At 47.8% G+C, this 21,220-nt stretch overlaps 3 protein-coding genes across 4 annotated transcripts in view; 1 reads left to right on the top strand and 2 right to left on the bottom strand.

The window, feature by feature from the left end:
* Positions 1–1,915, bottom strand: part of IQSEC3 (IQ motif and Sec7 domain ArfGEF 3) — a 32,024-nt gene extending 30,109 nt beyond the window's left edge. The window contains exons 1-2 of the mRNA XM_053464573.1: positions 1,723–1,915; positions 1,072–1,338 (exon numbers count right to left, since the gene is read on the bottom strand). Of these exons, the coding sequence (XP_053320548.1) occupies positions 1,072–1,338; positions 1,723–1,880 (425 nt within the window). The 5' untranslated portion in view covers positions 1,881–1,915. The remainder of the gene's footprint in view (positions 1–1,071; positions 1,339–1,722) is intronic.
* Positions 1,916–4,084: 2,169 nt separating this feature from the next.
* Positions 4,085–10,616, top strand: WASHC1 (WASH complex subunit 1). Of its 2 annotated transcripts, none has more exons than XM_053465491.1 (11): positions 4,085–4,114; positions 5,226–5,422; positions 5,791–5,902; positions 6,074–6,220; positions 6,466–6,602; positions 6,936–7,071; positions 7,225–7,432; positions 7,687–7,848; positions 8,093–8,251; positions 9,036–9,104; positions 10,209–10,616. In XM_053465491.1, exons 2-11 carry the CDS (start codon positions 5,283–5,285, stop codon positions 10,352–10,354), a joined length of 1,416 nt encoding a protein of 471 aa, XP_053321466.1. In that variant the 5' UTR covers positions 4,085–4,114; positions 5,226–5,282; the 3' UTR covers positions 10,355–10,616. The 2 variants fall into 2 exon arrangements, with proteins under 2 accessions (XP_053321466.1, XP_053321465.1); XM_053465490.1 differs by having other exon boundaries at positions 4,089–4,114; positions 5,223–5,422.
* A 423-nt stretch (positions 10,617–11,039) lies between these two features.
* Positions 11,040–21,220, bottom strand: part of DDX11 (DEAD/H-box helicase 11) — a 23,954-nt gene continuing 13,773 nt past the window's right edge. Inside the window, exons 11-27 of the mRNA XM_053465487.1 lie at positions 21,190–21,220; positions 19,774–19,853; positions 18,701–18,745; positions 17,932–17,999; positions 17,104–17,142; positions 16,177–16,297; positions 15,767–15,913; positions 15,260–15,372; positions 13,622–13,694; positions 13,317–13,420; positions 13,006–13,155; positions 12,794–12,862; positions 12,592–12,692; positions 12,393–12,477; positions 12,078–12,153; positions 11,693–11,847; positions 11,040–11,239 (exon numbers count right to left, since the gene is read on the bottom strand). The exon at positions 21,190–21,220 is cut by the window's right edge and continues 16 nt beyond it. Coding sequence (XP_053321462.1) covers positions 11,192–11,239; positions 11,693–11,847; positions 12,078–12,153; positions 12,393–12,477; positions 12,592–12,692; positions 12,794–12,862; positions 13,006–13,155; positions 13,317–13,420; positions 13,622–13,694; positions 15,260–15,372; positions 15,767–15,913; positions 16,177–16,297; positions 17,104–17,142; positions 17,932–17,999; positions 18,701–18,745; positions 19,774–19,853; positions 21,190–21,220 — 1,505 coding nt within the window. The 3' untranslated portion in view covers positions 11,040–11,191. The remainder of the gene's footprint in view (positions 11,240–11,692; positions 11,848–12,077; positions 12,154–12,392; positions 12,478–12,591; positions 12,693–12,793; positions 12,863–13,005; positions 13,156–13,316; positions 13,421–13,621; positions 13,695–15,259; positions 15,373–15,766; positions 15,914–16,176; positions 16,298–17,103; positions 17,143–17,931; positions 18,000–18,700; positions 18,746–19,773; positions 19,854–21,189) is intronic.

Here is a 21,220-nt window from a genome sequence, read left to right as displayed (position 1 = left end):
GCCAGGTGGCCTCCCGGCGGACACCTTCTCCTTGGCACGTTTTGCACGTCCGAATAAACTGTCAGCCCCGGAGAATGTCCTCGGCGTGTATACGGCCCGTAAAATACGGACATTCTAATCTCAACACCAACATTCCAGAGTCCTGGAGAAGGTCACCGGAACCTGAAACGTTGGGGTTTTTCAGTAAATATTTGTCGCAGATAAATTGTTCCGAGGTTGTCGAGGTTCTCCATCTCCGGCGTATTCACTCAGAACCGGGGGGGGGTTATATAAATCCGGCAGGGACTGGGGGGGGTTATATTTCCCATCGCCTTAGTTACGGCGCCTCTGGGCTGGCGGATAATGGATATGCCACAATTGATCAGCTCTAGAATACTGTGAGTCTAGATCAATAAGCAGACGGCTTCATTCTCACCTACGGTCCTTCTATCAGAGGAATTGCCCAGAAGACAAACTGGGGGGGGGGGCTGGTGTTACCCCTCTATATATATTGGGGCAAAAAAACAAAACGTCTTAAAGGAAAACTTAGGGTTAACTGTCCAGAACTTGACCGGCAGCTTCTTGATCTGTCACCGGAATACGCGTTTCGGGATAAAAAAAAGGGTGAAAAGAAAGCATTAACCCTTTCAGTGCCGGCAGGGCGCTCACCCTATGCGGATAGAAGAGAATGGGAACGCATCCTTAACCCCTTCATTCACGAACTGCCAAATGGCTGCGGGTTACTCCAGAGCGGGGAACATACGGTTAATTGGTGTTTCTGGTCGCCGCGGAGTTAAAGGTGGGAAGAATGTGTTCATTATTATTAATTATTAGGATGATCGATTAAATAATTTACCCCAAATAGGGCGATCGGAGTTCCCACGTCTAGAGCCCCGCCAGTAGCTAGAGTGGTAAATGCTTACGTTTTAGACCTCTGCCGATTGCCCCCATTCCCCAAACCCCTCAGGCACAGCAGACTACAACTCTCATCACACTCATGATGGGAATTGTAGTGTACCGTGTCAGAGGTCGTCCATTCTGTATCCCCCCCCCCACATCTGCAGCCCCCTGGAGCCGCACTCAGTTACTCACTCGGATTTTCTGCCCAGGATAGCCTTGCCCAGGGCGGCCGGCTTGTGCTGATGAATCTGCGGGGAGCTCCTGGGTGCAGGATCTGCGTCTTCGTTGGAAGGGGCAGCTGGGGGGTGTTGATGCCCCTGGCTCTCGGCTGGCCCTTGGCTTTGCACCTGGCTTTGCGCAGGGCTCTGGTTCTGGATCTGCCCCTGGCTCTGGATCTGTCCCTGGTTCTGCCCGAGGCTCTGGATCTGCCCCTGGCTTTGCCCAAGGCTCTGCCCTTGGCTCTGGATCTGCCCGGGGCTCTGGATCTGCCCCTGGTTCTGGTTCTGCCCCTGGTTCTGGTTCTGCCCCTGGTTCTGGTTCTGCCCGGGGCTCTGGATCTGCCCCTGGTTCTGGATCTGTCCCAGGTTCTGCCCCTGGTTCTGGATCTGTCCGAGGTTCTGGATCTGTCCGAGGTTCTGCCCCTGGTTCTGGAGCTGTCCGAGGTTCTGCCCCTGGTTCTGGAGCTGTCCGAGGTTCTGCCCCTGGTTCTGGATCTGTCCGAGGTTCTGGATCTGTCCGAGGTTCTGCCCCTGGTTCTGGAGCTGTCCGAGGTTCTGCCCCTGGTTCTGGAGCTGTCCGAGGTTCTGCCCCTGGTTCTGGAGCTGGTCCTGGTGCAGGCTCCGCAGGCTCCGGTTCTCGCTGCCCAGCTGGTCCAGCCTCCGCTCCAGCTCGTCGATGCGCTGCCGCTGGGTGTGGATGAGGCTCTGCTGGTTCTGCACGATGCTGGTCAATTCCCGCAGGTACAGCACGGCGCGCACCGGGTTCTCCAGCAGGTTCTCCATCCCGGGAGCCGGCCAGCGCAGCACTGAACGGGGATCCGCCGCCTGCCTGCACCGGGGAGGAGGCGGGAGGGGGAGGAGGAGGGAGGCCGGGCTTCAGCTCCACACTCACGGGTTATATAATGGGGGAGGGGACCGGCAGCCCCGGCTCTCTGCTCCCCATAGAGTGTGAGCTCTGGGGGTGAATGGGACAGACCCAGCCCCCTCCTTATACCCAGCATAGAGTGTGAGCTCTGGGGGTGAATGAGACAGACCCAGCCCCCTCCTTATACCCAGCATAGAGTGTGAGCTCTGGGGGTGAATGAGACAGACCCAGCCCCCTCCTTATACCCAGCATAGAGTGTGAGCTCTGGGGGTGAATGAGACAGACCCAGCCCCCTCCTTATACCCAGCATAGAGTGTGAGCTCTGGGGGTGAATGGGACAGACCCAGCCCCCTCCTTATACCCAGCATAGAGTGTGAGCTCTGGGGGTGAATGAGACAGACCCAGCCCCCTCTTTATACCCAGCATAGAGTGTGAGCTCTGGGGGTGAATGAGACAGACCCAGCATAGAGTGTGAGCTCTGGGGGTGAATGAGACAGAGCAAGACCCCTCCTTATACCCAGCATAGAGTGTGAGCTCTGGGGGTGAATGAGACAGACCCAGCCCCCTCCTTATACCCAGCATAGAGTGTGAGCTCTGCGGGCTCACTGGAAGCCACCCAAATACACAGATCCGATATATATATATACTGATCACTTGACTTTGTTCCGTTAGATAAAACATGTTTTTATTCGGCCCCCGTCTGGTCTGCCCGTTTCCCCCACTGTAACATCTCAAACCTTAATGAGTCTTAGATTCAGGAGCCGTATGTCTATCCCACGCATGTTTAAATCCCCTCACTGTATTACCCTCTACCACTTCTGCTGGGAGACTGTTCCACTTATCTACCACCCAGCATACCTAAAGGGGGGCAAGGGGGTGGTCCGCCCTGGTGCCACTCATCGGGGGGCGCCCGGTGGCCTGAGGACCCCGTAATGCGGGCCCGCACCTCACAGCTGTGGCACCTGTGCACTGTTTGAGAAAACTCTTCCTGCGCAGGGGAAGCAGGAATGTGGACAGGAATAGAGTTTAGCGTTACAGTGTGCAGGAATCACAGCAGTAAGCTGCAGGCCCGCGTTAGGCGGGCGTTGGGTCGCATAGTTGTCTGCATGGCCCCCGGTGATGCTCGGCCGGCCCCCGGTGAAATCTGTAAGAGAGGTAAGGGGGTGTGGGAGAGTAAATGGGTGAGTGGTGAATGAATGCTCGTTAGTGGGTGATTGAATGAATGAAGTTAGTAAGTTAGTGTTTAGAGGCAGAAATGGCACAGGCAGGCTGATTAAGGGGGCAGAGGTGGCACAGGCAGGCTGTTTTAGGGGCAGAGGCCTACCACTTCAATGTCTGGTTTAGTATATAGTGATGGGGGTTATGCTGCGCTACTGTCAATCTCTGGCTCAGTGTATAGTGACAGGAGTTACGCTGTATCACCATCAATGTCTGGCTTAGTATAGAATGATAGGAGTTATGCTGTACCTTATCTGTTCAGTAAATGTTATTTATTTAAATTAATAATTTCTTTTTCCAGATTTCTATCTTTTCCAGCTGACATATAGTTACAAATTTGTGAAATAAATATTCCTGCCAACATTATTTTTTTTGATAGAGTGGTGAGATCGGGAATGTCCCATGCAAAGCGGGACAGTTGGGAGGTATGATGTTGGGCGCATTACATAATAAGCATGCATCCGGGGCTGTTGAAGAAGTAGGTGAGCAGCTCATCTACCCCGACCCCAGCTCAGCTGATGCCCCCCCATAAGGGTGCAAATCTAATATGGGTAGAACTGAGGTCTCTGACATCATACCCCTCCCACATGACATCACTGCAGCTAGTGTCCCGCTAGTTGAGAGTGATGGGAATCGTTACAGTGGACTGGCTATGATTGGCTGCGAGCATCCCATCCATTCCATATAAACACCAATAAAAATTGCCTTCATTTCTACCCCGGGGGGTCACATGATCCCCCAATGAATGATTTGGTGTTAACCCTTTAAATTCCCTGCATATCAATCAACAGAGAGCCAGATTCTGTCATTCTGGAACGGGGCGTGGCCCTGAAATTAGATTATTCGAAGAGGCGTGACTTGCGGGGGGAGAGGAAGCGCCGATGGAATCACATGACCGCAGTCACATGACAGGATATCATGGAGCAGTGAGGAGGTGAGTGGATGCGCTTTATCGGGTCTACCGAGAAGGGAGGGCTGCTGTCACTGCAGATATGTGGTCGGTAATGGACATGAATAGCATGTCCTGTAACATGTTTACATGCATGTTCTTACAGTGTTATCATATTAACTCCTTGCTTGCCAGATAAGTGAGTTGCACATTGTGTGGGGAAATAGCTGTAGACGCCTGTCAGTCCATAAAAGCACCTAAAGTACACAGCACTATATATATATATATGGGTTAAATGACAGGTCTAGTGGCCAGGAGATCATATATGATTCAGGTGTTCCCCAGAATGTGTTAACCCTTTCTTCTACTGCATCCACACATCTAGGTGGCTGATTGTCACCGCATATATACTGTCTGTATCGTTTAGACATGCGCAGACCCCCTGCTCTGTTAGAGGTATCTTTTGGGCAGCACCCACATATTGTATAATGTACAGTATATGGGAGCCCTTATTATAATACCCCAAGGCTTCTATGTACCGTGCTTGCGCACTTATTAAGAACACAAAGCGAGGCACTTTGATACAATATGCGGATGCTGCCCAAAAGATACTTCTAACAGAGAAGGGGGTCTGCGCATGTCTAAACGATACAGACAAAAATCGTGATATAGTAGAAATGCATGAATAGAAATTGGGGCGTTTTTACATATCGGTTGGCCGAGCTTTATATGTCTGGAGACCAAATTCTTTTTAACCTTGATCTTGGCTTCAATCAGATCATCAGTCTGTATTTACCATCCTCTTCTCTGGTCCGTAAACGGATATAAATATATAAAAGTACCATACTTGTCCCTGCGCAAACCTTATATGATACCAGCCCTTCCGTAATCAGCCTCCCCTGTTCGGTGGGGTTGTAGGGAAGCCCCCCCCCTTTTTTCATTTTTGTTTCTCGTCACGTTCTCCCCCTCCTCCTAATCATCCGTTCTCCTTGTTAAGTGTTCTGGCGCCGGCTCTGATTACCTGCTTCTAATTACGTTTAATTTCCTCGGTATGGTGATTGCTCCTATATATAGGTTAGAGGTGAAGTCAGCGGAACATCGCACGCTCTCAGTAAGCTCATTTCCAGATCTTTCTAACGGTACCCCTTTCCAACAGGTGTTAGAAGCGCGGTGACCTGGATTCCGTCCACCCCCTGTCGGCGGCGCGGTCACCATGCCTCAAAGCCCATCAATGGAGAGTCATCCCTACTCGGTCCCCCTTATCCAGCCGGACCTGCGGCGAGAGGAGACCATCCTACAGATCACAGACACGCTGCAGCATCTGCAAAGTGTGGCCAACGACATATTCAGCAGGTAGCCATGTTTTGTGAGCAGAGGGGGGGCTGTTACGCATTTCTGTAGGTACGTCTTTACCCCGCAGACATCTCTGTGCATCGGATGCTCCCGCTGATAAGAGCTTTTCTAAAGGGAATTAATGTTATTTAAAAAAAAATAAATTAATCTTCCTTCCTGGATTGTTAATGATCTTAATTAACCCAGTAAGCCCTCGAGAGCGAAAGAGCACGAGAGCAGCAGGAGATTGAACGTGACTCCAGGCAGGCTGCTGGGGGAACGGTTTAATATGTGACTGTGGCCCTGCGTGTGCGTGTCTACGTGTCAACACTGGATACAGCGATAAAGACTTACAAAATGTCTTATAAGAAGTTTGTGCTTTTCCTTAGGATTGTACAGCGCGTGGAGACCAACAGACGGGAGCTGCAGGCGATAAATGATCGGGTCAGTGTGGCCCAGGCCAAGATCGAGAGGCTTAAAGGCAGCAAGAAAGCCATCAAGGTGATGCCTCTCAGTGATACGTTTCACACCCAGCCCTATTCAGCTCTTAGTCTCCTCAATCCTCGTCTTTCGTGTTGCGATCGTTTCCACCCTGCTTTTCTTTGTAACTTCATCTCCTTTTTCCTCCTCCCTCGCTCTTTCCTCCTATACCCAATGGACTTGTCTCGCTAGGTTTTTTCCAGCGCCAAGTACCCGGCTCCGGAGCGACTGCGGGAGTACCACTCCATATTCGCCGGTGCTGAGGACTTACGGACGGAGAAGAGACCACGTCACAAAATTCTGAGCAAACACCGGCCCCTGGATGAACAGGCGATGCTGGTGGGTGACCCGGATTTTTCTGTGCCTGATAAATGAGTGGGTGATGTCTTAACAAACACACGAAGTGCACTAACTTCAGCCCTTGAAGGGCATCAAACAAGGTTTTGTATCGAGAATTGCATTGAAACGTGATTAGAATAAAAGTTGGAGGGCTTTCCTTGGAATAGAATGATTTGGGTCAGGCTGCATTTGTGGAGCATGTAGCTTTCTTTGTAATTTTTGTAACTGGTTTTCTGCCTTCTCAGGAGAAGCTGAAGTATTTCCCGGTATGCGTCAGCTCCAAAGGGAAAGAAGAGGAAAGCGCGGGAGAAGGTTTGGGAAGCCTACCTCGGAACATCAACTCGGTCAGCTCTCTACTGCTCTTCAACACAAATGAGAACCTGTGAGTAAGCCAACAAGATGGAAGAGCAGGGGTGATGTTTTTGAGAAGGCTTCCTAGATAAAAACACCCGTGTTTGATTAGAAGGGACATTATGACATATAATCCGTCAGAGTCAGGAGAGCCATTGGAACAGCTACTGGAAGTCTGGCGCCATGTTCAGGTTCTAACCATGGTGTTTGGTAGCAATGAACCAAAAGACAATTCTCCCCTGGGCACTGAGACTTGGTATGGTCCATGAAGGTTAGAGGCAACAAGGATAGTGAGATATGAGTAATCGGAAGTCGATGAATGAAGCGTTCTTCTGAGGTTTCATTGTCTTCACCTTTTCTGCAGCTATAGGAAGTACGTGTTTCTGGACCCGCTGGCTGGCGTCGTCAGTCGGACCAACGCTCCATTAGAAGGAGACGATGAAGAGAAGCTCTTCGACGCGCCCCTGTCAATCACCAAAAGGGAGCAACTGGAACGGCAGGTAAAGGGACCTCTGAAGAAGAGGGAAGGCTACTCTACCTTTTTAAATCCGTTCTATCCTGCTGGTTCGTCATCGCTGTGCGCTTTCCTACTGCCCGAGCTTAACGTGAATGAGGTCGGTTACCCTTGACTTGAAATCGCTTCTGTTCCGCAGACAGCTGAGAATTACTTCTATGTACCGGACTTGGGGCAAGTTCCTGAGATCGATGTCCCCTACTACTTGCCAGATCTGCCAGGGGTAGCCGATGACCTCATGTACAGTGCCGATCTTGGCCCGGGAATTGCTCCTTCTGCCCCTGGTGGTCCTATTCCTGAGCTGCCAACTTTCAACACCGAAGAAGTGATTGAACCTTTGAAGCCAGGTATGTTGTTCTCTGTGAAGCGATTCTTCACCACCCTATCGCAAGCAGTTAATATTGCTGCTGCTTACGTTCCCAAATCGCCTTGGTGAGAGTACGTGAACACGGCAAATATTACCAACCTAGCTTTAATGTTTCCGGCGAGAGGATGCAGGTGGTGAGAGGGGAATATTCAAGGTCTTTGTTTTAAATAGTCAGGAGGATAAAGGCAATATGCCTAAAATTTGTCATTAAATTGCAAGGTTTCTCATTTTTAGATACTCAAGATGGACGCCTCATGCCTCCTCCGCCTCCCCCACCACCGCCGCCGCCACCTCCACCACCTCCTGCACCAGCGTCTTTTACCCCGCCAGCACCTCCACCTCCTCCTCCATTTACCCCTGCAGCAGGTGGAGCTGGAAACGAAGCCGGCGATCCAGGTAAAAAAAAAAACCAAAAACAAAACCTTTTCCGTTCCCCTCGATATTGATGGAGCGGTTTGGGCGATGAAGGGCAATACTTTTGTCTAAATCATCGTTTTCTCCTGAGGACACTTAATTGTTGAGACTAGTAATTGCCACATCGATTCCCCCCCCCCCATATCCTCGTCTCCCTTCTGTGACGTCCGCCATGCTAGGATCAGTTCCATGTTACAGGATGAAATGTCCCCCCTAATTCTTCCAGGTGCTGTCCGAGGCGCCCCTAAAGAGGTAGCTGATCCCTCTAACGGACGAGCGTCCCTGCTGGAGTCCATCCGCCAGGCGGGAGGCATCGGAAAAGCCAACCTGCGCAGCGTGAAGGAGAAGAAACTGGAGAAGAAGAAAATGAAAGAGCAGGAACAAGGTGCTTTTAATGAATGCGGGGTTCTCATCTGTAGGCTAAACAGTCTGAAGTACGCGGGGCATTAAGCGGAGCGGGGCATTAAGCAGAGCGGGGCATTAAGCAGCGACTTGGCTCGCACTCGGCTGGGACCCGGCTTTCGTCTGCCTGTCGCTGATAATGTTTCCGAGGCTGGCAGACGCGCATGGAGCCGCGCTTTGCTTATCGGCTGTGGCGTCTTGGCTGGCGGGCGCTCTGGGTGTTAGTAAGTAAGGCAAGCGGTTACGTTTCAGAATTGGAATTAACCTTTTCAGAGCCTGTGTTTGTTTTTTTTTTTGTAAGGAATTTCTGACCCCTGTTCTTAGAAAACCAACTTGCGGCTAGCATTCTTTTTAAATATAAAACCTGTCACCCTATACGGATTGACTTGAGTTGCTCCGGCTACTTTGACCAAGCTGGCCTTATTATTCACTAAAGCAAATACGAGTGTAAACTGGGCCACATTCCAAGGAATTTGGCTAGTCACAAATAAGTGGGAAATAGTCGCTTTTGGCTGAATACACAAACTGGGTGAGTTGTCATTGAAACAGACCGATCTACTAAGTCCAGCTCTAAATCCAGCTGGATAATTAGAATTTCCAATTTTTAGAATGTAAACATTGTAACTTTGAATAAATTCACACGTTTTTCTCTTAGTTTGGTTGTTAAATGAGTCCGACTCGTAGGTTTTGAACCTTGTAGAGATCTTGAATATCAAAGCCGTGCACTTAAAAAAAGAACTTGGACACAACTTTTTTATGCCTTGCAGTGACTGCGACTGTTGGAGGAGGCGACCTGATGTCCGATCTCTTTAACAAGCTGGCGATGAGAAGGAAAGGTGTGTAAAGCCCCCCCCCCCACACACCAAATTTATTTTTTGGTTGCAGCAGAATCCTAAAAGAAAGGGAACCTGGCCCTTAAGCCATCAAGAAGAGGAGTCCTCCGGGTTCTTATGGCCGTAGGCGTCCGTGTTTTAAAGAAAACTCTTAGCCTGGTCGGGTTGACGGCGCTTACGTGGCTTCCTATTTCACGTCTTTACTCGAAACAATGTCTGATGAGCCAAAGATGGAGCCCATGGCGATTCTATCGGTCTCTGATCTGAGCCGGTAGATGCTTTCCGTATGGTATCCACTGGTAGGAAAATCACTCCGCACCGTTTCGTTTTAAGCCCCCTGCCCGTATCTCTGAATCGTGCGGTTTGCAGACCGGATCGTTACACGGCAGCCCGTCGGTGTCTCCGTTTAGGTGATATACTGGCAGCCCGTCGGTGTCTCCGTTTAGGTGATATACCGGTACGCCGAGCCCTGGCTTTCACCTCTCGGGATGATAAGCTGCTGAAGGATAGACGTTGTGACAAGCTGCCACGATTCATCGCGTTGCCCTGTCAGCCGGCGGAGATTCACGTCTTCTCTCCTCGAACATCTCCCGAGAGGCGAAAGGGACGCAGGGAGATAATGTAAGACTCGGGGAGGTCCGCCATCACCTCTCCCAGAGTTTAGAAGTGACAGACGGGGCTGTAAGACTGAATGATTTCCACTCGAGGTTTAATAACAACGGAGGCGTTTACAAGACCAGTCGGACCATCGAGAGAAAAGTCATTCGATTGCACAGGAAAGAAAGGTGTTGACTCCGTGACTGACATATAAAGTGACCCCCGTTACCTAAATATGTACGACATAAAAGCGCACGTAGGGCACACTTCTGCCTCATTTTCCCTTTTTTGGGGGGGGGTTCGGTACTAATGATAGTCAGCGAATAGGTGGAAAGATTAGCCATTTTTTATGTGGCTGCCATATATGCTTTGTCTAAAGTAAATAGTTTTTTGTTACTTGACATGTTTGATCTAAAATTAGAAGGGTATATGAAAACTTAAGGACTGCTAAAAAAATATAAATTATGAAAAACAAACCTTGTGCTAAAGCTATTTTTTTTTTTTTTTTAGGGATCTCTGGGAAGGGTCCGGTTCCCGGTGATGGGACTGCCGATGCTCCCACGGGAGCGTTTGCCCGTATATCTGATACAATCCCACCGCTGCCAGCCCCCCAGCCGCCTTCTGGGGATGGTGATGAGGATGAGTGGGACTCGTAGCGTCAGCCTGTTTTTTCCCCGGCTCTGTCTTTCCATCCTCTCCCCAATTAATCTTCTTGGGATGATGGCGAGCGGTCTGTCTGTCTGTCCAACATACTATCAGACCCCGCAATGCGAGACTGTATGATCGCGTAAGACGGACCGAAGTCCGCGGGGGTCCTACGTGAATCCTGTAACTACCACAGCATCGGTATCTTCCCCGCAGCCGCTGATCTTGTTCTGTTACTCTTTTTTTCCAATTAAATTTACGAGGAAGAAAAAATGAATTTTCTCTTTCTTGGTATTTTTAGCGCTTGTGGCTGTAACGCGTCTGTCAATCAGTCCGTCGCTTTCTCGCTGCGCTCTGGCTCTGCCGTATTGATCACCTAATCTGCCGCGCTGTCGTTCCAGAAGGATAACTGCTGGAAGGGACGGCGCTATTTAATAACAAAGAATGACATCGAGAGATGGAGCCCTTTTCTTTGCTAAAGCAGAACCGTCTATTTCCCACCCGCTTTCATGGAAAGAGTTAAATATGGAATCCTCTCCTGCCCTGAAACCTGGTTTTAATACTTGTTACCAATTTAGAGTAAACTCATAAAAAAACAATCCAAGTCTGAGCGTCTGATAAGGATCCATCCTTAAAATTTAAGTATAGAAGTATATAATAAATGTATATATAATTAATTATTAGATGCTTGTATATAAAGTTTAATTTAGAATATACTTTTATTGGGTCTTCAGCCGTATCCACGACCAGCGGGTGAAACTTTACAAATACGTTTTAATACAAAACAATGTTAATAAACTCATCCCCCCCCCCCCAAAAAAAAAAAATGGATGCTTTGTACGCGGAGATCAGCGCTCAGGGCTGGAAACCGAATTCACTTTCTTCTGCTGGAAAAACTGCAAGAAAAAGGAGAAAAAAAAAAAATCAGCCGCTGAACGAGAAACCCAAAGGACTAGATAATTGACCCAAAAGATAATTTCTACAATTAAATAGGACAATACATTTCAAATAACCCGTCATCAATCTAAATGCTCAGCTACACCTAACGTTCCTGATTTATTGTTATATATGTTAAATTTTTTTTGCTTCTCTGATATTTTAGAACGATGTACCGTTTGCGTCCGTTTACTGAGGTTTCGCTATTCTGCGGGAGTTTGGCTTTAAATAAAACCAACCCAAAACATGAAGCTGCGTCTGGTAAATGATTTCCTTCCAGGGTGAATCGCTCCGGCCCGCAGAGGGCCGGGTTTGATGCTGACGAGTTGATTTTGTGTGTTACGGCACCCGGTTTCACCTCCCCGAGACGCACCGCGGGCCGACGAGCGCCGGCATTCATACAGAAGCGTTACCTTCCGAACAGCTGCAAAGGCCGCCCCGAACGCCGGCTTCACCTGGGTGCTGCTCCGGATCCACTGGGGCAACTTTCCCAGGATAGCGGGGCGAGAGTATCTGTGGTCAAGCAGCACTATGCTGGCGTAATCTCCACGGTGCCGGATCGCTCGCCCTACGGAAGGATTACATGAGAGGCAACCTTCTACCGGTACCGTACTTCACATATCCATTGTTGGTGATATAATTAAAGGGAACCCCCAATAATTTTGAGGTTTTACAAACCACCTCAGCTCGGTGTGCTATTCGAACACCGAAAGTCACCCAAAATATCACTTGACTGACAAACATGCCAGAAAGCGACCGGCTCTCGCCCTGAACCTTCCCCGCAGCCCGGGTTCTTACCGATGGACTGATTCACAGCTTTCATGCACAGGTTCTCAACGAGGACTCTTCCTGCAGACACGCCGTTTGTTTTGGGCTGGAAAAAGTGAAAGTTGTATCACCATCTCAGACCTGATCTTAGATTTTATGTGAAGCGGCCAGATGAGGGCTCAGCCACAGCCCCCAAAAAAACATCGACAGAGCCGAATCTCCAACCCATAATCTACTCGACTCTGTGCATTTAAATCAAACGATTGCCTGTTTGCAGCCTTCGAAGACCGGAGCTGTCCCCCCGCGTTACAACCGATGCTTTGCGCCTACTGCGTGCCTTATTACCAAAGTGTGATCCAGGTAGGACATCTTTTCCTGAAGCTCCGGCGATCGGACGTTGGGATACGGCATGCCCACCATGACCACGCACCTGCGACGGCGAGGAGAGAGGCAGTCAGAAAAGCCAGAGGGCCACCATAGCTGTAACTAAAAGATGTCAACCTTCCAAGGCGAGTTATAAGGATTTCAGAGCGATCGGACGCACCGGCCCAAATCATCGGAGAAGTTAATCCCTTCGCTCATTTTTCCTCCGACGACGGAGAACAGCAGAGCCCCGGTGAGAGGTCCCCCCGACTGGCCGCAGTTCTGTCAGTGGAGGAAAAAAAGTTACTTTTTAATCCAGGTTATTAAAATAGTCCCTCGGATCTTTATTTATCGCCCTTTGTGGTTCTGCAGCATCGTCGTACCTTGATGCATCTGGAATACTCGGCCAGAACCTGATCCACTTGGCTTGCCTTCTTCGGCTCCTGGTATATCTGTAACATAAATCGGTAAACCCAATGACGCCTCTGGCTTTTGACCCGTCCCGAGTTCACACTTTCTTCGGATCTGAAGTGTCCAAAGCAACTCGGTACAAAAAAAAAAAGACTGTCGGCTCCGCCAGACGCCTCTCGCTGACCTTCTTCTTCGCTGCCAGACGCTTCAGCAGCCCAGTCTTCTCCCAGTGACCCTGCACCTTCTTCTGGTACTCGTAAGAAGGAAAGAAGCAGACGATTCCTCCCGGGACCACGTTACACAGGTTCGTGAGAACTCGGCCCGTCTCGTCCATCTTCGGGGAGAACAGAGAATCGTTACTTTCAAAGGGCCGCCAAAGGGCCGACGTAAGCTTATTCAGCAGTGTAGTAACTGGAGACAAAAACAGATGCCGGCATTCATATTGTCCTCACAAAGCCTGGGGTGGGATAGATATTGTCCCTGGGGGGTACCTACCATCTCGGGCAAATCTCGCTTTTGATAAGTGAATTCCAGCTGCAGATTGGTCGGCCCGTTACAGAGCACTATGGGAAGTATGTTTTCAGGAGGAATCACATGCCCTAAATAAAAAAGAGAAATACACAACGTTTACGAATCAGATCCAACGGGAAGAAACAAAGAAAAGAGGAGATTCCGCAGCGCTCCAGATGTTGACGAACTACTACTGCGTAGAGCTCCAGCGTTCTTTGGGAATGACGGACGGCGGCTGGGAACAGCTGGGAATCACAGGTTGGACACGTCTGGAACGAGGGCCAGCTTACCACAGGAGAACTCCACGATCCTGTCCTCGCTGAGACCGGCCGATATCAACAGCTGCTGCTTAAAATCGGACACCTGGAACAGAAAGACCCCGGTCTGATCGTTCAGGAGGAGGAACCGCGTCTCGCTACAACAACGGCTGCTAGCAATTTATCACGCGGGGGCCAACCTCCGACTGGGATGGAAACGTCATTGTCACAGGATAAGCCAAAATTGATCACCCTATTATATATATATATATATATATATATATATACACACCTGCATTAAATATAGTTTAATACAGTGATGGGGAAAATAAAGACCTTCTGCAGGTAGGACCCCATCCCATGAAATCAACAGCCCTTCATTTTATTAATTAATATTTTATTAATGACGGTTAATTCTTTGCTGTGATAGAGAGCAGCCGGGGCATCCGCTTCTCCCGTATATACTATTCTATTCGGCTCCCTGGAAGCAGCGTGACATTTAAAGCAATTTAAAACGTGGCATTTTCCCCGCATTCCGTATGAAATTTCGCTTTCGCAAGAAAAATACATTGTTGGTTATACCGATACCGGGTGCTGGAAATCATTAGATCGGAAGGCTAATGTTTTTGTGCGGCGTGGAAAGGCAATCATAAATGTACATTATGGAACCGGAGAGCTTTATATATATATTACTGGAGCCTTTTGACGGGGAAACATCTCAGGGACCAACGAACTGGTCAGAGGAGGACTACGGGCTGAGGATCCTTCTGAAAACACGGTGTTATTGGAGGTCTTTTAGGGTTGAAGTTCGGTAAAGGAGGAGTTCATGCTCGCCTTACAAGCAGGGCAATTAAGGAAAATTCAGTGCCAAGAAAGCAATAATAAAGGGCATTCGGTACCCAGTAAGGATGGATGCGATGAACGATTTCCCTTCACAGTAAGGGCTGTAAAGATGAATGATTCACTTCCCAGTAAGGGCTGTAAAGATGAATTATTCACTTCCCAGTAAGGGAATCACTGTCCAATAACAGCAGAGTTCTACAGCATTCAGTGCCCAGTAAGGGTGAATAAAAATAGGGCGGTTGAGATAAGGCTTTCAGTGCCCATAAAGGATGGTTAAGATGAATTATTAACTTCCCAGTAAGTGCTGTGAAGATTAATAATTTACCCCCAGTAAGGGCTGTTAAAATGAATTATTCACTTCCAGTAAGGGCTGTTAAGATGAATTACTCACTTCCCAGTAAGGGCTGTAAAGATGAATGATTCACTTCCCAGTAAGGGCTGTTAAGATGAATGATTCACTTCCCAGTAAGGGCTGTTAAGATGAATGATTCACTTCCCAGTAAGGGCTGTTAAGATGAATGATTCTCTTCCCAGTAAGGGCTGTTAAGATGAATGATTCACTTCCCAGTAAGGGCTGTTAAGATGAATGATTCTCTTCCCAGTAAGGGCTGTTAAGATGAATGATTCACTTCCCAGTAAGGGCTGTTAAGATGAACGATTCACTTCCCAGTAAGGGCTGTTAAGATTAATGATTCACTTCTCAGTAAGGGCTGTAAAGATGAATGATTCACTTCCCAGCAGAGCTGTAAGGAGGTTCCCCGCGTAAGATAAAAGGCGTTAGAAGCAGGTCACAGCTCAGCGACGTTGGTTCCGGGATTAACTCCTTACCGGCTGCATGGTCCCTCCAGCAATGATGACGGCGCGGCAGTCCCTGAGGACCTCGGCAAAGTGTACCGCTGGGTTAAGCATCAGGAACTTCAGACTGCTCTGCGCCGCGGTACCTGCAGGGACGGAAACGAAAACAAGATGTCACGGCGAACGTCTCCCGAGAGGAATCATCACATGAGATCCGCCAGTGCTGTCTGAAGACACTGCCGAGGTCAGAGGTCAACCCAGAGAAATGGCCACCAACTCGGCCGCCAGCGGGCTTAAAGACACCAAACACTAATCCCGTCCTCTTACTATATCCTCACACAGTTAGAAGTCTATATGATGTGTTCGTTATGCTCAAGACTTGAACACTATTTAAGGCTAATAATGCCTTCTTTGGAACTATTTGCAATAAAAAAACAGTATTATTACAAACAGCATTTACATCGGATTCGGTAAAATTAACATTATTTATCGCTGCGCTGAACGTCCAAATGCAGAGGAGCACGGAGTCGGAGAACACACCTTGTAGCTGGACGATGACTCTGCCATCTTGGTTGGTGTTGGTCAGCGAGGCCAAGAACCCCTCGATCTGCATGAGCGGAGACGCGGTACGAACCTGGCCATTGTCACCGTTCTCCTGAGGAGCCTCGGGGACAGATGCAGCGGCTGCTGGGGAGGAATAAGACAGAAACGTCTCCTTTGAGATGAAACTATTCTCCGAAACCTTCAAGCGCTGAATGATTCATTGTTTACTCTGCCCTTATAGCGAAGAAATGCACTTGGACATGCGGCAAGCGTCTCTAGACCCCACAGCCCCAAGGATTAGGGCCATCAGTACTGGACTTCAACGTGATACTGGCCCCCGAGAGACAGAAGTCCTCTGTTACAGTTTGACGTTGACCCAGCGTGTAAGATCCATGCACTCCTCGTACCCCCTCCTCGAGTCCTTTGGCTAAGATCTTGGAGGAACTGCTGAAGTCCTTTGGGCTTCTGGCTTTCGTGGCTGGGAAGGGCGACCTCCGTTCCTCTGAACTTCTCCACGAACCCAAAAAGCTTTCGAAACAAGAAGGTTACAGAAAGGGCTTTATCATCTAAACTGAGCCGTAAAATGCCAATTACTGAAAAAAACAGAATCTTCCGGGTTTTTCAAAAAAATATTCTTTGAATATATTTGGTTTCCCTTTATTTATTTATTTATTTATTTTTATTTTGACATAAAGCTGCATCGCCTTAAATTTGACTTTTCCACACTAGATCAGTTTCCCTTTCTTTGTTCTGAAGAGGTAATATTTAAACTTTAAACGCGCTGTATACAGTAATAACCCCCAGCGCTTTATACAGTAATACCCCCCCAGCGCTGTATATAGTAATTTAACCCCAGCGCTGTATACAGTAATATAACCCCCCAGCACTGTATACAGTAATATAACCCCCAGCGCTGTATACAGTAATATAACCCCCAGCGCTGTATACAGTAATAACCCATTCAACTCCCGTTATTTGTGACTTTCTCTGCTTAAACTCCAGACTAAGCTCATTCTTTACAGCAGCTCATTCTTGCTCCATAGGACTTTCATCAGTCAGAGTGTCCGGATGGGTGATTAAGACTGAGCCATTCAGTTGTTTCCCACAGGCAGTATGATAAGGAGTCGGGGGGTTTGTCTAGTAGATCGGGGGTCAGATAACAGAGCAAGAACTCATACAAATGGCTGAAACTATGATAGTAGTGATGGTGGGAGCTCCCCTTTAATATGAGGGAATTAGCACACAAGGGGTCGCAAAAGTAAATGGAATTAGAAATGTGTGTGAATGATCTGACATGTAATCCTGAAGGCTTCATAATACCCCCCAGGTCTCACCTTCCTACTGATCATGCTCTTTGCACAGTATTTCTGCACCTGGGTAACAAAACAGACAGAAAAGACAAAAACATGCAAACGCGATATTCAGCAGGAGAAAAACAAACTCACGAGACTCATTATTAACATAAAGCCGAGGGAATCACCCCCCCTAATGCTGGGGCATTTATACAGAATTGTGGAAAGCAGAACATTTGAGGAGCCGCACGTCTTAGTAGCCATTACGGTGCATTTCTATCCTGATCCATAACATTTAGAGTGCTAAAGGGCCATTGGGACACAGGAGTGATGGGAGTGATAAAGGGCCATTGGAACACAGGAGTGATGGGAGTGATAAAGGGCCATTGGAACACAGGAGTGATGGGAATGATAAAGGGCCATTGGAACACAGGAGTGATGGGAGTGATAAAGGGCCATTGGAACACAGGAGTGATGGGAGTGATAAAGGGCCATTAGAACACAGGAGTGATGGGAGTGATAAAGGGCCTCTGTACGCTTATGAAGAGATTCCATTAAAAATCAGCCGTTTCCAGCTACAATAGTCATTTATAACATTAACCCCGTCTGCGCTGGATTTCTGATTCATTTCATGTTATTTTATTGGACAAAATTTGGTTTTCTTTCACAAACAAGAACATTTCTAAGTGACCCCAAACTTTTAGGCAGTCGTGTACATTGCAGAAACGGGATGATGATGTCCCTTCGGAGCGGTAGCGTACGTTCCTGAAGTGCATGAATCACTTGGATTGATCCATTTTCAGCTTAAACAAAAAAAGATTGTATCGCTCTCCCAAAAACAAACCGTGCACCGAAAATGATGGATCTTACCTTGAAGAGATTGATGTTGTCTATCTGGCTATGAAACAGAAAGTCGTTGATGGATTTTAGAGAGGTGCCTAGGATTTAAAAAGATTCAGCGCTGACCTTAATAACAAAAGCACATGAAAAACCACAAATTTGTCCCATCAAAGGGCAAATTCACGCAAGCCGTACGTCAAAAGCAAAGCACGACGAAGGGAATGGGGGAAGAACCGCTAAGAACATAAAAGTATTTCTCACGCGGCCCCGGACATGAATTATTAAATTAGACCAATTTCAAAAATGTTAAATTCTGGGAATTTGGAGAGAATTTGTGTTTTTGTTCCTAAATTCCATGTACGAAGGCTTATCATACCTTACGTCACTTCCATTTTTATATTATATTTGATTTTACCCCCTTAAGGACAACGGGTTGTCCTCAAACCCACTGATGATAATGCGTTGCACATCGGGCTTTGTCGTGAAGGGGTTAATAATATTATTTTTATTTCAATTATTTATAGTGTTGTTATTTTATTTATAAAATATATATAATATATAAAAGGGAACACAGAAAGGATTCAGTCAATGAGTAAGTTCTTTGACCTCTGGTGGTTGTAAGTGGAACTGCAAGTAAAATACACAATAAAGCTTAAGACGATGACCACAAATCAGAGCAGCCCAGGGGGCTAATGCCCTCCTGCCCCCTTTGCCAGCCCTCCCCTGAGCGTGCAGCCACAAAAAGGGGAGCGTGGCCCTTTAACGCGTCCGCGCGGAGGTCTTCCGATCGTCTGCTCACCTTCCTTGGAAACAGGCTGGAGGTTAGGATTCTGCTTCACGTTACCTGCGAATATCAACACAATGATATCAAAACCGCCTCTTAAAGGGAACCGCTCGGGGGTCCGGACTCTCACTGAAAGCACGACCGACATATCGGGATCCGGGACGATACGGAATCTAACGGACCCCCTTTAATGAAATGTGTTTGATCGAGATCCTAGGCACTTTCTGAACAGACCCCGTGCCCCCGGGCCGGAGGAGAGCCTATCACGAGGACAAAGATGCGTTCCGATGGATAACATCTCCTGCGCGCCATTTAGCTGAGGGATCGCAAAGCTATCATACGTGTGCCCTTTAATTTAGCAGCCGGGAAAAAATAAATAAAGCAATCCTATTGGTCGACCTCCCCATCCCGCGGCTTTTCTATCAGCCAACGCATGGATACGCGCCGTAAAATCGTTTTCTCCAGACATAAATAATGCGAATCAGCCCATAAAACGTCTTATGTTCTGATCCCGGGAAGAGTCGTTTATTTTACGCGGCGCGGTACATTTTTATGAAGCGATACATCAGCCGAGTAATGGCAACGAAGGCGGGATGTTCTGATACACGGCCTCACAAGCCAGATATTTCTATGTTTTCCCCAAAAAAAAATGTTAAAAAAAATTAAAAATCTGCTTAGATTTATAGGCGGAAACTTTAGAAAAAGATAGGCATGGACGAGCTGGACGCCTGTTGGCAAAACCTTGTAACCCAAATGAACCGATAGACGCCGGCGCCGCGGGGGTCCGTGCCAGCGATTCACCGGCAGACGCAAAGGCCGCCGAACGATCAGATGGCAACAAATGCTTTCCGGTTCCTTATCATAACAAGGGTGTAATAACGCCCTCATTAGCGCAGGGCCAACCGTATGGTATATAAAAAAACACTGAAAAATATTTGTTTATTAATAGCTATAATAAAAGTAGACTGCAAGGGAATCATTTAAGGCCAGGCTTACTAAACCGTGCGAGCGACGGGGCCTCAGACCCGCTTAACGAGACAAAGTGGGGGGCCAATTCGTTTTAAAGGGTTGCACTTTAAGGGTCTCACCTCCAAGCACCTCCACAAACTTCTCCAGCAGGTACAGGATCTGCTTTATATACATCAGGTTTTTGGCTTTCAGGCGGCTTCTGCGAAAGGAGAAGAAACGAGGGTGCGAGGAAAGTATGAGAAGCGACGCTCGAACGCCCCCCTGCTCCCGATCCTATACAATTTCCCCCGCGCTCCGCGTCGTACGAAGCCTCCCACGCGTGTGCGCGAAAACGCCAAACTGATGGAAGAGCCATTTAATTCCAACATATTCACAGGAGTTAATCGTACCATAAACTGCCTATTTTTACATTAAAAAGCTTTTTAGAACAAATGTCTTTTGCCTGTTTTTCACTTTGCTGAAAGCAGTTTGGGCATCTTGTAAAAAAAAAAATAAAGAAGGTTTTAACCCAACAGCTTCGCTATGCATTAGACGGGGCCAACCCAGTTTCTCCAGTAAGCTAAGCTTGCCTGGCCCTGTATAATGCATAGGTGAACCAGTGTGATTTTGCCAGTTATACATTATACCACTATACATTACACAGGGCCAGTACAGCTTAATATTTTTTGCCCCCCGAACATGCTACGGCACTTATCTAAAACCAGAGGCTCAGATGTTAGCTTAGGAGGTATATTTCGTTACTGAGAGGGTAGTGGATAAGTGGAATAGTTTTGCGGCCATGGCGGTAGTAACGGAATTAAAGAACAAACAGGATAGGCATATGGACTATGCGTATAAAACACAGCCAAGGACCGAAAAAGACTGGGGTCTTACCGCAGGCAGAAAAATAGACGGGCTATTCAAAAAAAAGGCCCGTTATATCTGCCCATCTAGTCTCCCCAATGTAAAGAGTTAAACCTTAATCAGTCGTTGGTCTCGTCTTAGATTCAGGAGCCGTATGCCTATCCCATGCATGTTTAATACCCTCACTGTATTACCCTCTACCACTTCTGCTGGGATCCTCCTCCACTTATCTACCGGCCTCTCAATAAAGTAAAACTTCCTTAGGTTACATCATCCAAGGTCTTGCCAAGGACATCATCCCGTCTCCTCCATTTCTTATACGCATGGGTCCTCTATTGGCTATGGTCGCCCTACACTGTCTCTATATGTGCCTTATTCATGTATATGACCCTCTGTGGCTGCCTGCATATCCCTGCATTAATAATGTATATCATCACAGCGTATCTGTATCAGACAGGGCGTTTTATTATTTGCCCCTATATACATTATCCCGGTTGGCAATGCATGTAAGGGTTAAATAACAAGCAATTGTAAAACCGACAGAAAAAATAAAGAGAGGTTTATCTGACGCCGCAGGAATAAGACAGCCGAGGTGCGGAATTTGGGTAATGGAAGAAAATAAGTAGGGAGCGAGAAAGGAGCGCGTTCGTGAAAAGAGATTACAGAGCAAATTACAGAATCATTACGAGTACCTGTATCGCTCCGTGTACTGAGCCAGCTGGG

Source organism: Spea bombifrons, chromosome 4 (assembly GCF_027358695.1).
Source record: "Spea bombifrons isolate aSpeBom1 chromosome 4, aSpeBom1.2.pri, whole genome shotgun sequence".
Classification (NCBI taxonomy): Eukaryota; Metazoa; Chordata; class Amphibia; order Anura; family Pelobatidae; genus Spea; species Spea bombifrons.
The sequence above is the reverse complement of the archived record's forward strand: the minus strand, read 5'-3'. Positions and strand labels throughout refer to the sequence as shown.

What these genes read in the sequence shown, in the direction of transcription:
- WASHC1 (XM_053465491.1), top strand. Translation starts at nt 5,283, where the DNA reads ATGCCTCAAAGCCCATCAATGGAGAGTCATCCCTACTCGGTCCCCCTT. An exon ending in TGGATGAACAGGCGATGCTG is followed by an intron (nt 6,221 to 6,465) that starts GTGGGTGACCCG and finishes CTGCCTTCTCAG; the next exon opens with GAGAAGCTGAAGTATTTCCC. An exon ending in GATTGAACCTTTGAAGCCAG is followed by an intron (nt 7,433 to 7,686) that starts GTATGTTGTTCT and finishes TCTCATTTTTAG; the next exon opens with ATACTCAAGATGGACGCCTC.